Source organism: Mirounga leonina, unplaced genomic scaffold (genome assembly GCF_011800145.1).
Source record: "Mirounga leonina isolate KUSES-001 unplaced genomic scaffold, KU_Mleo_1.0 Mir_454, whole genome shotgun sequence".
NCBI classification, from domain to species: Eukaryota; Metazoa; Chordata; class Mammalia; order Carnivora; family Phocidae; genus Mirounga; species Mirounga leonina.
The window spans coordinates 17604527-17618145 of NW_023270763.1; the positions used below are offsets into that span (position 1 = coordinate 17604527).

The 13619-nt window shown below is 55.0% G+C and overlaps 1 protein-coding gene across 1 annotated transcript in view; it reads right to left on the bottom strand.

Annotated features, from left to right (window-relative positions):
• RABEP2 (rabaptin, RAB GTPase binding effector protein 2) overlaps positions 1-11358 on the bottom strand; it is a 13887-nt gene extending 2529 nt beyond the window's left edge. Inside the window, exons 1-8 of the mRNA XM_034989000.1 lie at positions 10761-11358; positions 10090-10299; positions 5130-5287; positions 3050-3160; positions 2616-2963; positions 2293-2388; positions 2102-2200; positions 626-781 (exon numbers count right to left, since the gene is read on the bottom strand). Coding sequence (XP_034844891.1) covers positions 626-781; positions 2102-2200; positions 2293-2388; positions 2616-2963; positions 3050-3160; positions 5130-5287; positions 10090-10299; positions 10761-10821 — 1239 coding nt within the window. The 5' untranslated portion in view covers positions 10822-11358. The remainder of the gene's footprint in view (positions 1-625; positions 782-2101; positions 2201-2292; positions 2389-2615; positions 2964-3049; positions 3161-5129; positions 5288-10089; positions 10300-10760) is intronic.
• Between the last annotated feature and the right edge of the window lie 2261 nt (positions 11359-13619).

A 13619-nucleotide genomic window follows, 5' to 3' on the forward strand; every position in this document is an offset into this window, starting at 1 on the left:
ACCAAGGGCAGGGCGACCAAGGGAAGGACGACCAAGGGAAGGACGACCAAGGGAAGAACGACCAAGGGAAGAACGACCAAGGGCAGGGCGACCAAGGGCAGGGTGACCAAGGGCAGGGCGACCAAGGGAAGAATGATCAGGGCAGGGCTACCAGGGCAGGGCAACCAAGGGCAGGCCTGCAGCCGCAGAAGCACGGAGCACGGGATGGCACGTCAAGAGGCAGCCGTTGTGGCTCCGGGGCAGGCAAAGGATCCGGCTGCTCTGCGCGCTCCTAATGAACTCAGTCGACAAAGGCCGCGCACAGATCAGTGGGGACAGCTTCTTATAACCAAGACAATGATCAATTTTGTGGGTCTCACTTAAAAATAACAAACCAACCCTATTACGGCTTCCTTCATGTCACGCGTCCCACTAACTCATTTTCTCTTCACGCCAAGGCTGGGAAGGGGGCGTGCTCCCATTTCTCAGACGAGGAGTCGAGGGGGTGGGCCAAGGTGACGCAGCGCATACACAGCAGCCCGGGTCTGTCCCCAAGCGCCCTGGTCGCAGGCCATTGCCTTGCCGTGTGTGCAGGGCAAGGGCCAGTGGGGCGGCCCCGGGCTCTCAGCACCCACGCTCCCCTTACCGGCACCGAGCTGGGCAGCGACTCCTCGTGGCCCCCCTCCTGCTCCAGACCCTGGGGGGCTGAAGACGGCGGCTGCTCGGCCCGGAGCCCCTGGTTTTCCTCAGTCAGCCGCTTCACCTCATGGCTCAGGCCCTTGTGTGACGTGGCCAGCTCCGCCTGGGGACGGACGGTTAGTAGGAGGGGATGAGAGGGGACAGGGTGTTGCCAGTGGCCTGTGAGGCCAAAGCCTGAACCCTCCTCCCAACACCACTGACGGCCAGAAAGCCCACGCCCTCCTCTGCTGAGAAAGGAAGAAGCACCCTTTATTGAGTGCCTTTGACCCCCAAGCTTTTTTTTTTTTTAAGTAGGCTCTATGCCCAACGTGGGGCTCAAACTCACGACACCGAGATCAAGAGTCGCATGCTCCCCCAACTAGCCAGTCAGGCGCCCCTGACCCCCAAGCTCTTCATACACTCTTCTCAATGGCTCGGAGGTCACGAGGGGCAGGCCACCTCGAATGTTTTATTGGGTCCATACGGGTTTTTTTTAACAGCTGCAATTAGTTACCAACTTTAAGATTTTTTTTTTTTTTTTTTTTAATTCATGAGAGACAGAGAGAGAGAGGCAGAGGGAGAAGCAGGCTCCCAAGGAGCAGGGAGCCCGATGCGGGACTCGATCCCAGGACCCTGGGATCATGACCTGAGCCGAAGGCAGACGCTTAACCATCTGAGCCACCCAGGCGCCCAGTTACCAACTTTAAAAACAGGGCAGAGGCGCCTGGGTGGCTCAGTCGGTTAAGCATCTGCCTTCGGCTCAGGTCATGATCCTGGAGTCCCGGGATCGAGTCCCGCATCGGGCTCCCTGCTCAGTGGGGAGTCTGCTTCTCCCTCTGACCCTCCCCCCTCTCATGCTCTCTCTCTCCTCTCATTTCGCTCTCTCAAATAAATAAAAATCTTAAAAAAATAAATAAAAATAAAAACAGGGCGACATACAGAAGTACCCGGGTTTCTGGCTTCTCTGGACAAATCAGAAAATGTGGCAGCATCGAGCTCACATTCCCACGCGGCTCCCGTCACAGAGCCAAGGAGGCCTCCCGTCTTGCCACACTGCTCTTTGCCGTCTACACCTGGCCCGACTGAATCAGTTACACTTCCCGTCCGGGCTTGGGGAGCATCCGATTTTGCAAGCCTCGCTTTTAAGCCTCACTCACGACTCTGCAAGCTAGGTCCCACCATCTGGATTTCAAGGAGGCAAGGCAGGGGCTCCGAGCTGATGCACGGCGGGAACACAGAACCCCTGCTCCGACTGCAGCGCCCGGGGCCCTAGAAACCTTCTATGCACCCGACGCCGACTCCAGGGTGCAGCCGGAGTGGCTGGGGGTGCGGGGTGGGGTGGGGTGGGGGTTGGGCAGGACAGGTGCCTTGACCTTTCCGCGTGCCCCTCTCAGCCAGTTCCCGTCACCCTCCTGTCCCTCGTGCCCCGGCCCCCAGCCCTCACCATCTGCAGCTGAACCCGCTCCTGGGCCTGGCTCACGGTCCCCTGCAGGGTCCGCAGCAGCTGCTCTGAGTTCTGGACCTGGGCCAGGAGCACTTGCATCTGTGGGTGGAAGGAGGTGACGGTGAGGTCGGGGCCAGGAGGCAGGCAGCCAGGGGCCCTGCCAGGGCGGTGGCGACACAGCGGGGCTCCACCTGCTTGGCACAGTCCTCGTTGCTCCGTCTCAGACCCTCCTGCAGCTCGTCCCGCTCCCGGCTGACGTTCTCCAGGTCCTTCTGCAGCTGCCGCCCCTACCACAGACGCCGGCCTCAGTCTCGGCCTCCGAGTGGAGGCCTGCCTCCGGCACCTCGGCGGGGGCCGGGGTGGGAGGGCGGCTCCCAACCGGCCGCCCTGCTTCTGTCGCCTGAACCCGGCTCTAGCTCTGCGCGTGCGCACAGCAGGTGCTCGGTGAGCACTGGGGGGGGCGGGGGGGGGGAGTGCCCGCGCCCTGGCAGGCTGCTCCGCCCCCTCCGCTCACCTCCGCTTGCAGCTGCTCCCACTGGGTGTCCGGGACAAGCTGGTAGCCGGGAGGGGGCAGGTAGATGCCCTCGGGGACCAGAGTGCCCGTGGACACCAGAGAGGCCGTCTCTTCCTGCTCGGGGCTCAGGCCCTGGCGGCTGCGGGGCAGGGTGGTGCTACCAGCGCCACCGCCGAGGGAGAAGGAGGAGATGGAGGCACTGTCGTCACAGTTGTGGGCGAAGGCTTCGGCCGCTGCGCCTCCGTCTCCGCTCGGCTCCTCCGGGGGCTCCAGCGGGGGCCACGGGTCCCGGGACAGGGGCAGCAACTCCGTAGAGCCGTGCAAGGAAGGGGGGTGCCGGGGCCGTCTCTAGGGGAACGGGCAGGGAAGAGGCTGGGGGGCCAGGGTCCTGCGGCGCCCCCTCTTCGCGCAGCACCCCCCGGCCGCCCCCTCACCTGGATCTCTTGAATCAGCTCCTCTGCTCTGAGCAGTTTTGCCTTCAGCTCCTCAATCTCCTGCTCCATGGGCAGCACGATCTCCCGAAGCTTCTCCGAGTCCTCATGGGCCTGGAGGGAGGGGGTTAGGCAGCCGCAGCCCCCCCACGACAGCTGGACCCCTCAGGTCTGTTCTGAGCCTCCCCTCTAAGCACGCCGGCCCTTCCAATCCTCCCAAGAAGTGCTGTCCATCCCCATTTTAAAGGTAAGAACACAGAGGCTCTGAGCGCTTACACAACTTGCCCAGGTCCCCCAGCACGCAAAGGGGCCGAAGTCACCACCTGCCTGGTGCCCACACTTGCTCCTCACCCTTTCCTTCCCCAACATCCAATTTTACTTCTTTTATCACAGATGCTCACATGCCCTAAATTCTACAACACCATCTACATTTCTCAGCTTCCCTATAACTAAGCACGGCCACATGACTAAGTCCCAGCTAATGAGATGTTAACGCAAACTTCCAGGGCAACTCCTTAAGAGAGAGGGTGTGCTTTTCTTTACTCCTCTTCCTCTTTGATGGTTAGACTGTGGATATGATGGCTGGGACTGTGGCAGTCATCCTGGGCCATGCGGCAATAAGCTGCCTATGCAAAAACAGTGCCATAAGAGGAACCCGGGTTCCTGATGACTTACTGAGCTGACATCAGTCCCGGAATGTCTATCTGTGTAGACTTTGAGAAAAATAAACTTCTATCTTATTTAAGCTACTGTTGGTGCTGGTTTTTAAATCTCATTCTAACTGATATGTCCTTTACCCCCATCTGCCCCACATTGCTGGCCATTTCTTTTTGGTCTGTTTTCAGGTCTGGGATCCTGCTGAACCCGCACAGTCAATGGCCTCTGGCCATCTCCACCTGGGGGTCACACTGACTCCTCTATCCCAGGTACGGCCAAATATGAACCACTCACAAGACTGTTTCTCCTCCTATGGGCGTTAGGTGTCCCACCCAGCTGTCCAAGGCTGCAATCTGCCAGTCACCCAAACTCTTCCAATCCATGCCATTTCTACCTCTTAAATCACTCAAAAACCTGTCTGAAGCAAGCTCAGTTTAACCCTCCAAATCCCTATGTGAACAGTTGCAAAAGGCAGGGTGAGTCTGCATGGCCCAAACAAAAGAAACAAAACACCTCTGGTCCCATCTGAAGCCCTGAAAGACACATGCTGTGGATGCCCATGCCCTGGGTGGCCGATAGCCGAACGCAGGAGGTGGGCCAGGACTGAACTGCCTGACTCTAGGCTTGCCATCCTTCTGCTTGCTGCACCGGGCTCCTGCTCAGCAGGGCCCTCTCCCTCACCCCCCCCCCCCCCCCCCCCCCCATGGAACTGCTCCCTAGGATCGCTGGGAATGCAAGCATCAGCCTCTGCTGGGAAGCTGTGGGTTGCAAGCCTCCTTTCTTGGGCTCCTATTTTGATCTTTGTCTTTCTACCCAGGCCGTCTTCCCGAGCCTCAGTTTCCTCCTGCGTGCAATGCGGGAAGCACCTACCCTACCTCACAAGGCTGCTGTGAGGATCAAATGAGGTAATGACGTGAACTTGCTTTGAAAGATGGAGTTTGGCAAATCAGCTCCCTACCACTGTCGGGGACACCAATAATAAAGGGGGCGATAAGACACAGACATTAGGAACAAGAATTTCAGAACCAGGCTACCTAGATGTTTTAATCCCTACTCTGCTGTTTTCTGTGCAATAACCTGGGGAGATTTCCTGAACTTCTCGGAACCTCACCTTACTCATCTGTGAAATGGGTCTGATGGGCAAAGACTGGAGAGCCAGCATCCGTCAAGCCGTGTTCTCCGTGCCTAGTGCATGAGTGCTGTCCTCCCTTCCCCCCGCATCATCTCCTTCGTTTTGGAGGCAAACAAACCCAGCCATCCTGCCAGTAAGTGACAGAGCTGGGACCCGGCCGCGTACAGAGCTAGTACGAGCCACACCTAGCATTATCGTCGGGTGCCCTGCTCCCAGTGATCTGGGAATGGGACGCCAACACTCCCTCTGCCCCGCGGCCACCCTGGCTGCCTCAACATCTTTCCAAACCCCAACCTTTTCCATCTGCTTCTCCAAGGAGTCCAGGGGGTGAGCCCGGGACAGCAGCTGCTTCAGGCGCCCCAGCTCCCGCTCCTTCTCCTCGAAGTCCCGCTGCTGCTGCAGCCGCTCCTGCTTCAGGGAAGTGATCTGGGCCTCGTAGCTGCTGATGGAGTCTGCGGAGGCAGGAAGGGCCGAGGAGAGGGAGGGTCAGGCGCTGGCCCTACCTGGGCGTGGAGGGGGGCTCGCTACCGTCGCCGCTCTCGGTGAGGCACTTGACCAGAGCGACGGAGACAGCGGGCTCTGTGGGGAGATGGCCCTGGGCTGCAAAGCGGGGACACTAACGACGACCCCACTGGGTTGCTGGCAAACGAGACGACATCTGCAAGGTGTTCAGGCCTCCAGCCGGTACGTAATAAACGCTGAAGGTACGATCTCTATTCCCACTGATATGTACCAGGAGCAAGCAGCCTCCGATAATACAGTAAATTTTTACTCTGGACCAGAGTCCGAGCTGGGCTCTGGAACTAGAGAATGAATCAAACACCAACGCTGACACCAGAAGCCCACGTTCTGATGGGGAAGGCAGCTGCGGAAACAGTTACAAAGCCGCGGGAGAACAGCCCCAAGAGGACCATTCCTGGGCTCGTGGGTCCCAGAGGAAGGAGCTCTTTGCTCTGCCTGCCTGGTCGCGAGAGGATGCCACGAGGTGAGGGAGGAGACAAAGGACAGACGGAGTCACGGGACCAGCACGAGGAAAGGCTCAGAGGTGGGAAAGCGGCTGCTGTATCTGGGGCAGGGTGGGCACGCGCTGCAAGGGCTGGAGTGAAGGTGCCCGAAGACAGATGCTGCAAAGGGGGCACACAGTGGCAGTGGACACCTCCCGAGGCCGAGAATGCCACACCAAGGAGTTTGGAATTTATCCTACAGGTCAGTGGGAGGTGGGGGGAATGCTGGGTGGAACAGGGCCACTTTTTTTTTTTTTTAAAGATTTTATTTATTTGAGAGAGAGAGAGAATGAGAGACAGAAAGCACGAGAGGGAAGAGGGCAGAGGGAGAAGCAGACCCCCTGCCGAGCAGGGAGCCCGATGCGGGACTCGATCCCAGGACTCCAGGATCATGACCTGAGCCGAAGGCAGTTGCTTAATCAACTGAGCCACCCAGGCGCCCCAGGGCCACTTTTTTCTTAAAGATTTTTTTTGTTTTTGAGAGAGAGAGAGAGTGTGCATGTGCAAGTCAGGGGTGGTGGAGAGGGAGAGACAGTCTTAAGCAGGCTCTACGCCCAGCACAGAGCCTGACAAGGGGCTTGACACAGGGCTCAATCTCACAGTCCTGAGCTCATGACCTAGCTGAGTCAAGAGTCAGACGCTTAACTGACTGAGCCACCCAGGCGCCCCTTAAAGTTTTTTTTTTTTTTAAGATTTTATTTATTTGACAGAGAGAGACACAGTAAGAGAGGGAACACGAGGAGGGGGAGTGGGACAGGGAGAAGCAGGCTTCCCGCAGAGCAGGGAGCCCGATGCGGGGCTCAATCCCAGAGCAGGGAGCCCGACGTGGGGCTCTATCTCAGGACCCTGGGATCATGACCCGAGCTGAAGGCAGACGCTTAACAACTGAGCCACCCAGGCGCCCCAAATATTTTTTTTTTAATTTTAAGGTTTTAAGTAATCTCTACACCCAACGTGGGGCTCAAACTCACAACCCCGAGATCAAGAGTCACATGCTCTACCGACTGAGACTTCTAGGCTCCCCAACAGTTTTTATTTGCATAGTTATTTAACATGTACTAACATTAGAACTAAAGGTTCTCTTTCTAGATGGCCTGGGTTCAATCTTCTGCTTTCTAGCCGTATGACCTCGGGCAAGTTATCTAACCTCTCTGGGCCTCAGAGCTTCCCCTGCAAAATGTAAACAGATCCTAATTCCTACCTCACGGAGACTGTTACGAAGATTAAATACTCATAAACTGGGGCGCCTGGCTGGCTCTGTCGGAAAAACACGCAGCTCTTGATCTTGGGGTTGTGAGTTTGAGTCCTCTGTTGGGTGTAGAGATTACTTAAATGAATAAAACTTAAATAAATACTCATAATTTATTTAACTCTGAATTTAACTCAGAGCCTGGCACAAAGTAAGTGCTCAATAAATCTTAACTACTGGGGCGCCTGGGTGGCACAGTTGGTTGAGCATCCGGCTTTTGGTTTCAGCTCAGGTCATGATCTCAGGGTCGTAAGGTCAAGCACTGTGTGGGGCTCTGCGCTCAGCGCAGAGTCTGCTTGAGATTCTCCTTCTGCCCTGCCCCCACCCCCTGCTCTCTCTCTCAAATAAATAAATAGAAATAAACATTGAAGGGCGCCTGGGTGGCTGAGTCGGTTAAGCATCTGCCTTCGGCTCAAGTCATGATCCCAGGGTCCTGGGATCAAGCCCCGCATCGGGCTCCCTGCTCAGCGGGGAGTCTGCTTCTCCCTCTCCCTCTGTGCTCTCTCTTGCTCTCACTCTCTCAAATAAATAAAATCTTAAGATAAATAAATAAATAAATGTTGACTCTTATTATGACTACAGGTATGCTCCGCATTTCGAAAGTTCACATTACACCACTTCGTTTTTATTTATTATTATTTTTTTAATGTATGTTTTTCTTTCCTTTTTTTTAAGATTTTATTTATTTATTTGACAGAGAGAGAGAGAGACAGCAAGAGAGGGAACACAAGCAGGGGGAGCGGGAGAGGGAGAAGCAGGCTTCCTGCTGAGCAGGGAGCCCGAAGTGGGGCTCGATCCCAGGACCCTGGGATCCTGACCTGAGCCGAAGGCAGACACTTAATGACTGAGCCACCCAGGGGCCCTCACCACTTCGCGTTTACAAAAATCCGACATTGGTACGTGTTTTTATTAACTAAAAGAAACCAAAGAGTATTTTTCACTTTTACCAAAACAATGGCAAGAAGTGAAAACAGTGCTGGGCGCTTGTTTTGAAGAGAGCCCTTAAAGAGGCAGTGCGCACCCTGAGCCGCCGCAGGGGCCCCGCCAGCTCCTCCTCGGAGCGCACTGCACGCAGCCGCTCGGCATCCCAGAGCTGGACTGTGCGAGCACCTGTGCGCGATCTCCTGCACCTTGGGCACACATTACCAAAACGTGTCGTAAGGTATCAGAAAAGCCTAAGAGGGGTTAGTTTTTGGGTCTGGGAACACTCAAAATTTTTTTCATATAGGCCGCCTGGGTGGCTCAGTCATTAAGCGACTGCCTTCGGCTCAGGTCATGATCCTGGAGTCCCGGGATCGAGTCCCGCATCGGGCTCCCTGCTCGGTGGGAAGCCCGCTTCTCCCTCTGACCCTTCCCCCCTCCTGTTCTCTCTCTCTCTCTCAAATGAATAGAATCTTAAAAAAAAATTTTTAAATAAAAATTTTCCATATAAATTAATGGTAATTGTGCCTTCATTTTACATGCTATTTTGGTTTAGAAAATTTTCACAGGAACGCTCGACTTTTGGATGATGGGGGAAACCTATTGTTATTTAGGATACACTTAAGTTTCTCTTACATGATAGAAAGTTTCTTTTCTTTATTATTATTTTTTAAAGTTTATTTATTTAAGTAGTCTCTACACCCAACGTGGTGCTCAAACTCACAACCCTGAGATCAAGAGTTGCATGTTCTACCAACTGAGCCAGGCAAGCGCCCCGAAGTTCCTTCTAAAATAAATGTTTATGAGTTTTTAAAAAATGGATCTATTTATTGATTTATTTTTAAGCGGGGAGGGGGAGAGGGGGAGAGAGAATCTTTTTTTTTTTTTAAAGATTTTATTTATTTGTTTGAGACAGAGAGAATGAGAGAGAGAGAGCACATGAGAGGGGGGAGGGTCAGAGGGAGAAGCAGGCTCCCTGCTGAGCAGGGAGCCCGATGCGGGACTCGATCCCGGGACTCCAGGATCATAACCTGAGCTGAAAGCAGTCGCTTAACCAACTGAGCCACCCAGGCGCCCGGGGAGAGAGAATCTTAAGCAGGCTCCATACCCAGCGTGGTGCCCAATGTGGGGCTCGATCTTACGACCCTGAGATCATGACCTGAGCCAAAATCAAGAGTCCCACGCTTAACTGATTGAGCCATCCAGGCGCCCCAGCCCCCCAACTGGGTCTATTTAAATAACAAATACTAAGTAGATAACAGAGTAAATTGTACGAGGAGAGACAACCGTGGTGCAAGGAGACAACCATGGTGCACAGGTGGTATGTCGATGCCTGAAATGTGGGAAATACAGCCCCAGAGAAGTCTGGAGCCAGCAGTGGTTGTTAGAAAAGGAAATGACACAGTGAGATGGGAATTTTAGGACGTTCACTCTGGAAGCCAATGTCAAGGCCAGGCTACAGGGCCAGACCTGCGAGAAGGCTGGGGCACAGTCCAGGGGAGTTGTCACTCTAGCAGGGGCCACGGAAGCAGAGGGTTCGGACGGGGCTGGAAGCTACTTCAGAGACTCTGGCCTCTGAATGGAGAGGGGGGAAATAAGAGCAGAGCCTGGGGGATCTGGGGGGCGGGGAGCTGGTGCATCTCAAGGACCGAGGATGGAAGAGAGATCTGAACATGTATGGGGCAGTGCCAATGTCGGGGTGCTTGGGGAAGGAAGGAAACCAGAGGGTTCGACTCATGGAGATTGAGGCTTACATGAGGCTGGTTCCAGAAACTGAAAAGCTACTCATCTTTCAGGGTTGATCAGTCATCAGTGAGGGACAAGAAATGACACCGGGCAAGGGAACAGGTAGAAGCTCGGAGCTAAACTTAGCTGGAACTCACAGAGCTGCTTCGAGCACGGGAAGCACCTCTATGCAAATCAGAAAAGGGCACCCCTTCCTCTGGACCCTGAGGCCTGCCCTGAGCTAGGGGCCCTGCTAACCCAGCCCACAGCCTATCCGTGCCCCCTGGCCCCTTGCTTGTCGTGCACTTCCCTCTTACGGGGCCGCCGGGGAGTCTGGGAAGAGTCTCTGCCTCACCTTTCAGGATGGCCTGCAGTGAAGCCACCTCCTCTTGGCATTGCCGCTGCACTGCAGCCACGGCCTCGGCCTTCGTGCTCTCGCTCACCTCCGCCACGGCCTTCATGGTCTCCATTTCTTCCAGGGCGCCTGCCAGCTCAGCGCGCAGCTGGCCGAGCTCCTCTGACTCGGCCTCACCCTTCGCCCCTTCCTGGGGCTGGGGGTCCAGGGCTGTGGGGGACGGGGATCAACCTCTTTTCCCATCACTCCCGGGCCCGCTGTACCCGAGACCATCAAATCTACAAGTCCTGCAACCTAGTACAGCAGCCACGAGCCTCGTACCTTCACCTGGCCCCGCCCCGCTCACCTGGCCCCGCCTCCTTCTCACCTCGCTATGCCACGTGCGGCCTGGAGCCCCGCCTTCCCCCATCTTTTCCCAGACTAGACCCTCCCTTCCAATGGTCCCGCCCCTTCCCTCACTGGACCACCTCTCACCTGCCACTGGCCCTACCCCTCGACCGCCGGACCACGCCCCCTCCCCCGGTGGCCGCAGGCCCCGCCCCCTCTCTCCAGACGGCATGGCCCCGCCCCTTTCTCCAGTCTCCCCCTCACCCCCCCCATCCGCCGGCTCCGAGCTCGGCCCCGCCTCCGGCTCTGCCGCCCCTCGCGTGCATGGACGCGCCTTCACGTACCGGCCCCTGGCCGCCGTCGCCGGCCATCCTCGCCCGCGGCCGCCGGCGCAGCTGCCGCCATCGCCTCCGCGCAAACGGCGGGTTCCAGCACTCCCTGGTGACGGCGCTCACCCCTTCCGGGTCCCCTCGGCTGTTTCCGGATCCGCTCGGCTGTTTCCGGACCGGCCCCGGGCTCGAGGCCCCGGCCGGAGTTGGGGACTGATTGCCGAGCCCGGGCCGAAGATTTCCGAGTCCGAGTCCGAGTCCGAGCCCGGCCGCGGGCCCACGCCCCGCCCCTCCCCGCCTTCTTTCCTGGGCAGCGCTGTTCGAGAAGGACGCCTGTCCTTCAAACCCTGAAGAAGTTCTTTCATCAAAGGCCTTCTGGCGTTTCCGCGTGACCTTGGAAGGTCTGCTCAAGTTACACCTCCTCCGGGACGCCTGTCGGCCTCAGCCTAAAGGGGGCGAAGCTCTCGCGGTCTCCTCCGTGGTCCCCTGGCCACCTCCCGCCGGGGCCTGGCTCACATTACAGCGAATTGTGGCCGTGCCTGCCTGCACCTCCGCCCTGGTGGAGCGTCCCTCGGGGCAGGGCTGGGTCGGCTTCACTTTTCTGGGCGCAGGAGTCCCGCGCAGTCCGGTGGAGAAGTCAGAAACTTCTGCGTCCCCACCCCCACCTTGATATTCAACCAGTCAGGGTTTGCTGCTAATCCCCCTCCCCCTCCCCCTCCCTGTGCCTCGCAAATCCCTCCTCTCCTCCCTGGGCCACTGCCCTAAATCGAGGTCTCATTATCTGTGAACTTTCCAACAGGCGACCTGACATCTTCCCTTGGACGGTGACGTGCAGCTCAAACTTAAATCCAGAATCTGGGTTCCCGTTCTCCCAAACCCGTTTCTCCCTCTGTGAAGTACATTCCAGCAGTCTTTAAGTCCTGTAAGCTCTACCTCCAAAGGACTGAATATTCCAGAAGGTGTCCCTTTTTCTTTTTCTCCAGCAGTAACACCATCTCTCTCCTGAACTTATACAACATCTCCTAACTGTTCCCCTGTGGCCCCTTTTGGCTCCTTTAGTTAATTCTCAAAGCAACTAGAGTGATGTTTGCGAAACAGATCATATGTCAGCTTAAAATCTTCTAGTTCAATCCGATTTGGAAATGGGCAAAGGACAGGAATAGACAATGCACTGATGTCACAGATGGCAAATATGTGCACGAAAAGATGTTCACCATCATCAGCCATTAGGGAAATGCAAATTAAAACCCCAAGGAGATGCCACTGCACAAAGCACACCTACCAGAATGGCAGTGATAATACCAAATGTGTGGGAAAAGCTGGATTTCTCTTATATTCCTGATGGTAAATGTAAATGGTATAGCCACTCTGGAACAGAGTTTGATTGTTTCTGGGGCACCTGGCTGGCTCAGTTGGAAGAGCATGTGACTCCTCATCTTGGGGTCCTGAGTTCCAGCCCCACCTTGGGTGTAGACATCACTAAAACAAATAAACTTAAAAAAAAAAAAAAAAAAATCTGGCCAGGTTAACTCCTGCTTATAAATCCCCAGCAGTTTACTGCCCTCAGTAGCTTACTGCCCTGAGATTTTCTGTGTGTGAGGCAGAGTTTCTGGAGAAGGAGGTGAAATAATGACTATAAGGCTCTAGTCAACTCTCAGGCTTGGAGTTTATCCTGAGACCCTGGGAGCCTTTGAAGGCTGTTGAGCATGAGAAGCACATGACTATTACCAAGGAAATTCTTTCTGTGTAAAGTGTAGGCAGAAAGCAAAAGAGAAGACAGCCCAGAAAAGAGGCTGTTGAAGTGGTTCTGGTTGGGAAGGGAAGAGTCCAAAAAGAGGAGGAAGTTGATTCTAGAAATATTTAGGATGAAAACTGGGACTAGGCTTGGCGACTGAGTGCATGAGAGGGAAGTGAAGAGAAAGTTTTCTTTTGGTCTTCCGAATTTCCTTCCTTTTGTGGACCTTAAAAGTAAAAGGTACTTTACCAGCAATAACTGGGTTGACTGGGGAATAGCAATTCAGGACAAGCAAGCTACAGCAAAAACTATAGGCTAGCCCAACCAACAAAGGAGAGGAATGTTATTTTAGGGAGAAGGAGGAAGTTGGGAGGGGTTGTTTGGAAGAAAGCCCGTTGGAGAAAAGCAGGAGTTCAGGGTGATGATGGTTTTTCATGGGCTGAGCTGCAGGGGTGGTGGATTTCTTGTAGGAGATGCAATGTACAAATGTACATCTTTTCCTGTTGGGGCCTGTAACTGATGACTCTTTCCTGTGGAGGGGTCTTCTGTTGGGTAATTGACCCCCTTCCTATAATTGAGGTAGTGGTTCAGCGTGAGAGCTCCCCCTTCTGGCCTGGTTTCCCTTTATGAACTTTCACACTTGATACGGCAAATATTTATTGAGCACCTACTAGATACCGGGGAACTAGACCGGAAAGATTCCTGTTGTGGAAGAGCCGGCGAACATTCTGGGGCAGGAAGTAGATGAAATATTAACAAAGAAACAAGCATATTTGGGAACTGGGCAAATGCTGGGAAGGAAATAAAACGGGTGTGAAATCAAAATACGGAGGAGGGGGTGTCAGGAAAGGCCTCTCTGAGGAAGTAACATTTGAATGGAGGCCTGGGGGATGAAAAGGAGACAGGGGAGCGAAGAGCTGAGGAGGGATCCAGGAGGAAGAGCACAAGTGTGAGGCTTTGTTTGGAGGAGGGGCAGGGCGGCAAAAAAGGTAGAGAAAATCTGAGGTAGAAAAGAAGCCACCACAGCGTTCTGAGCAGGGGACTGATGTGCGCTAGTCAGGAAACCACCTGTGAGACCGACGGAAAGCTAACGAAGGTGATTGGAGGGATTTTGTTGAATGAAAGGCAAACGGGGTCCT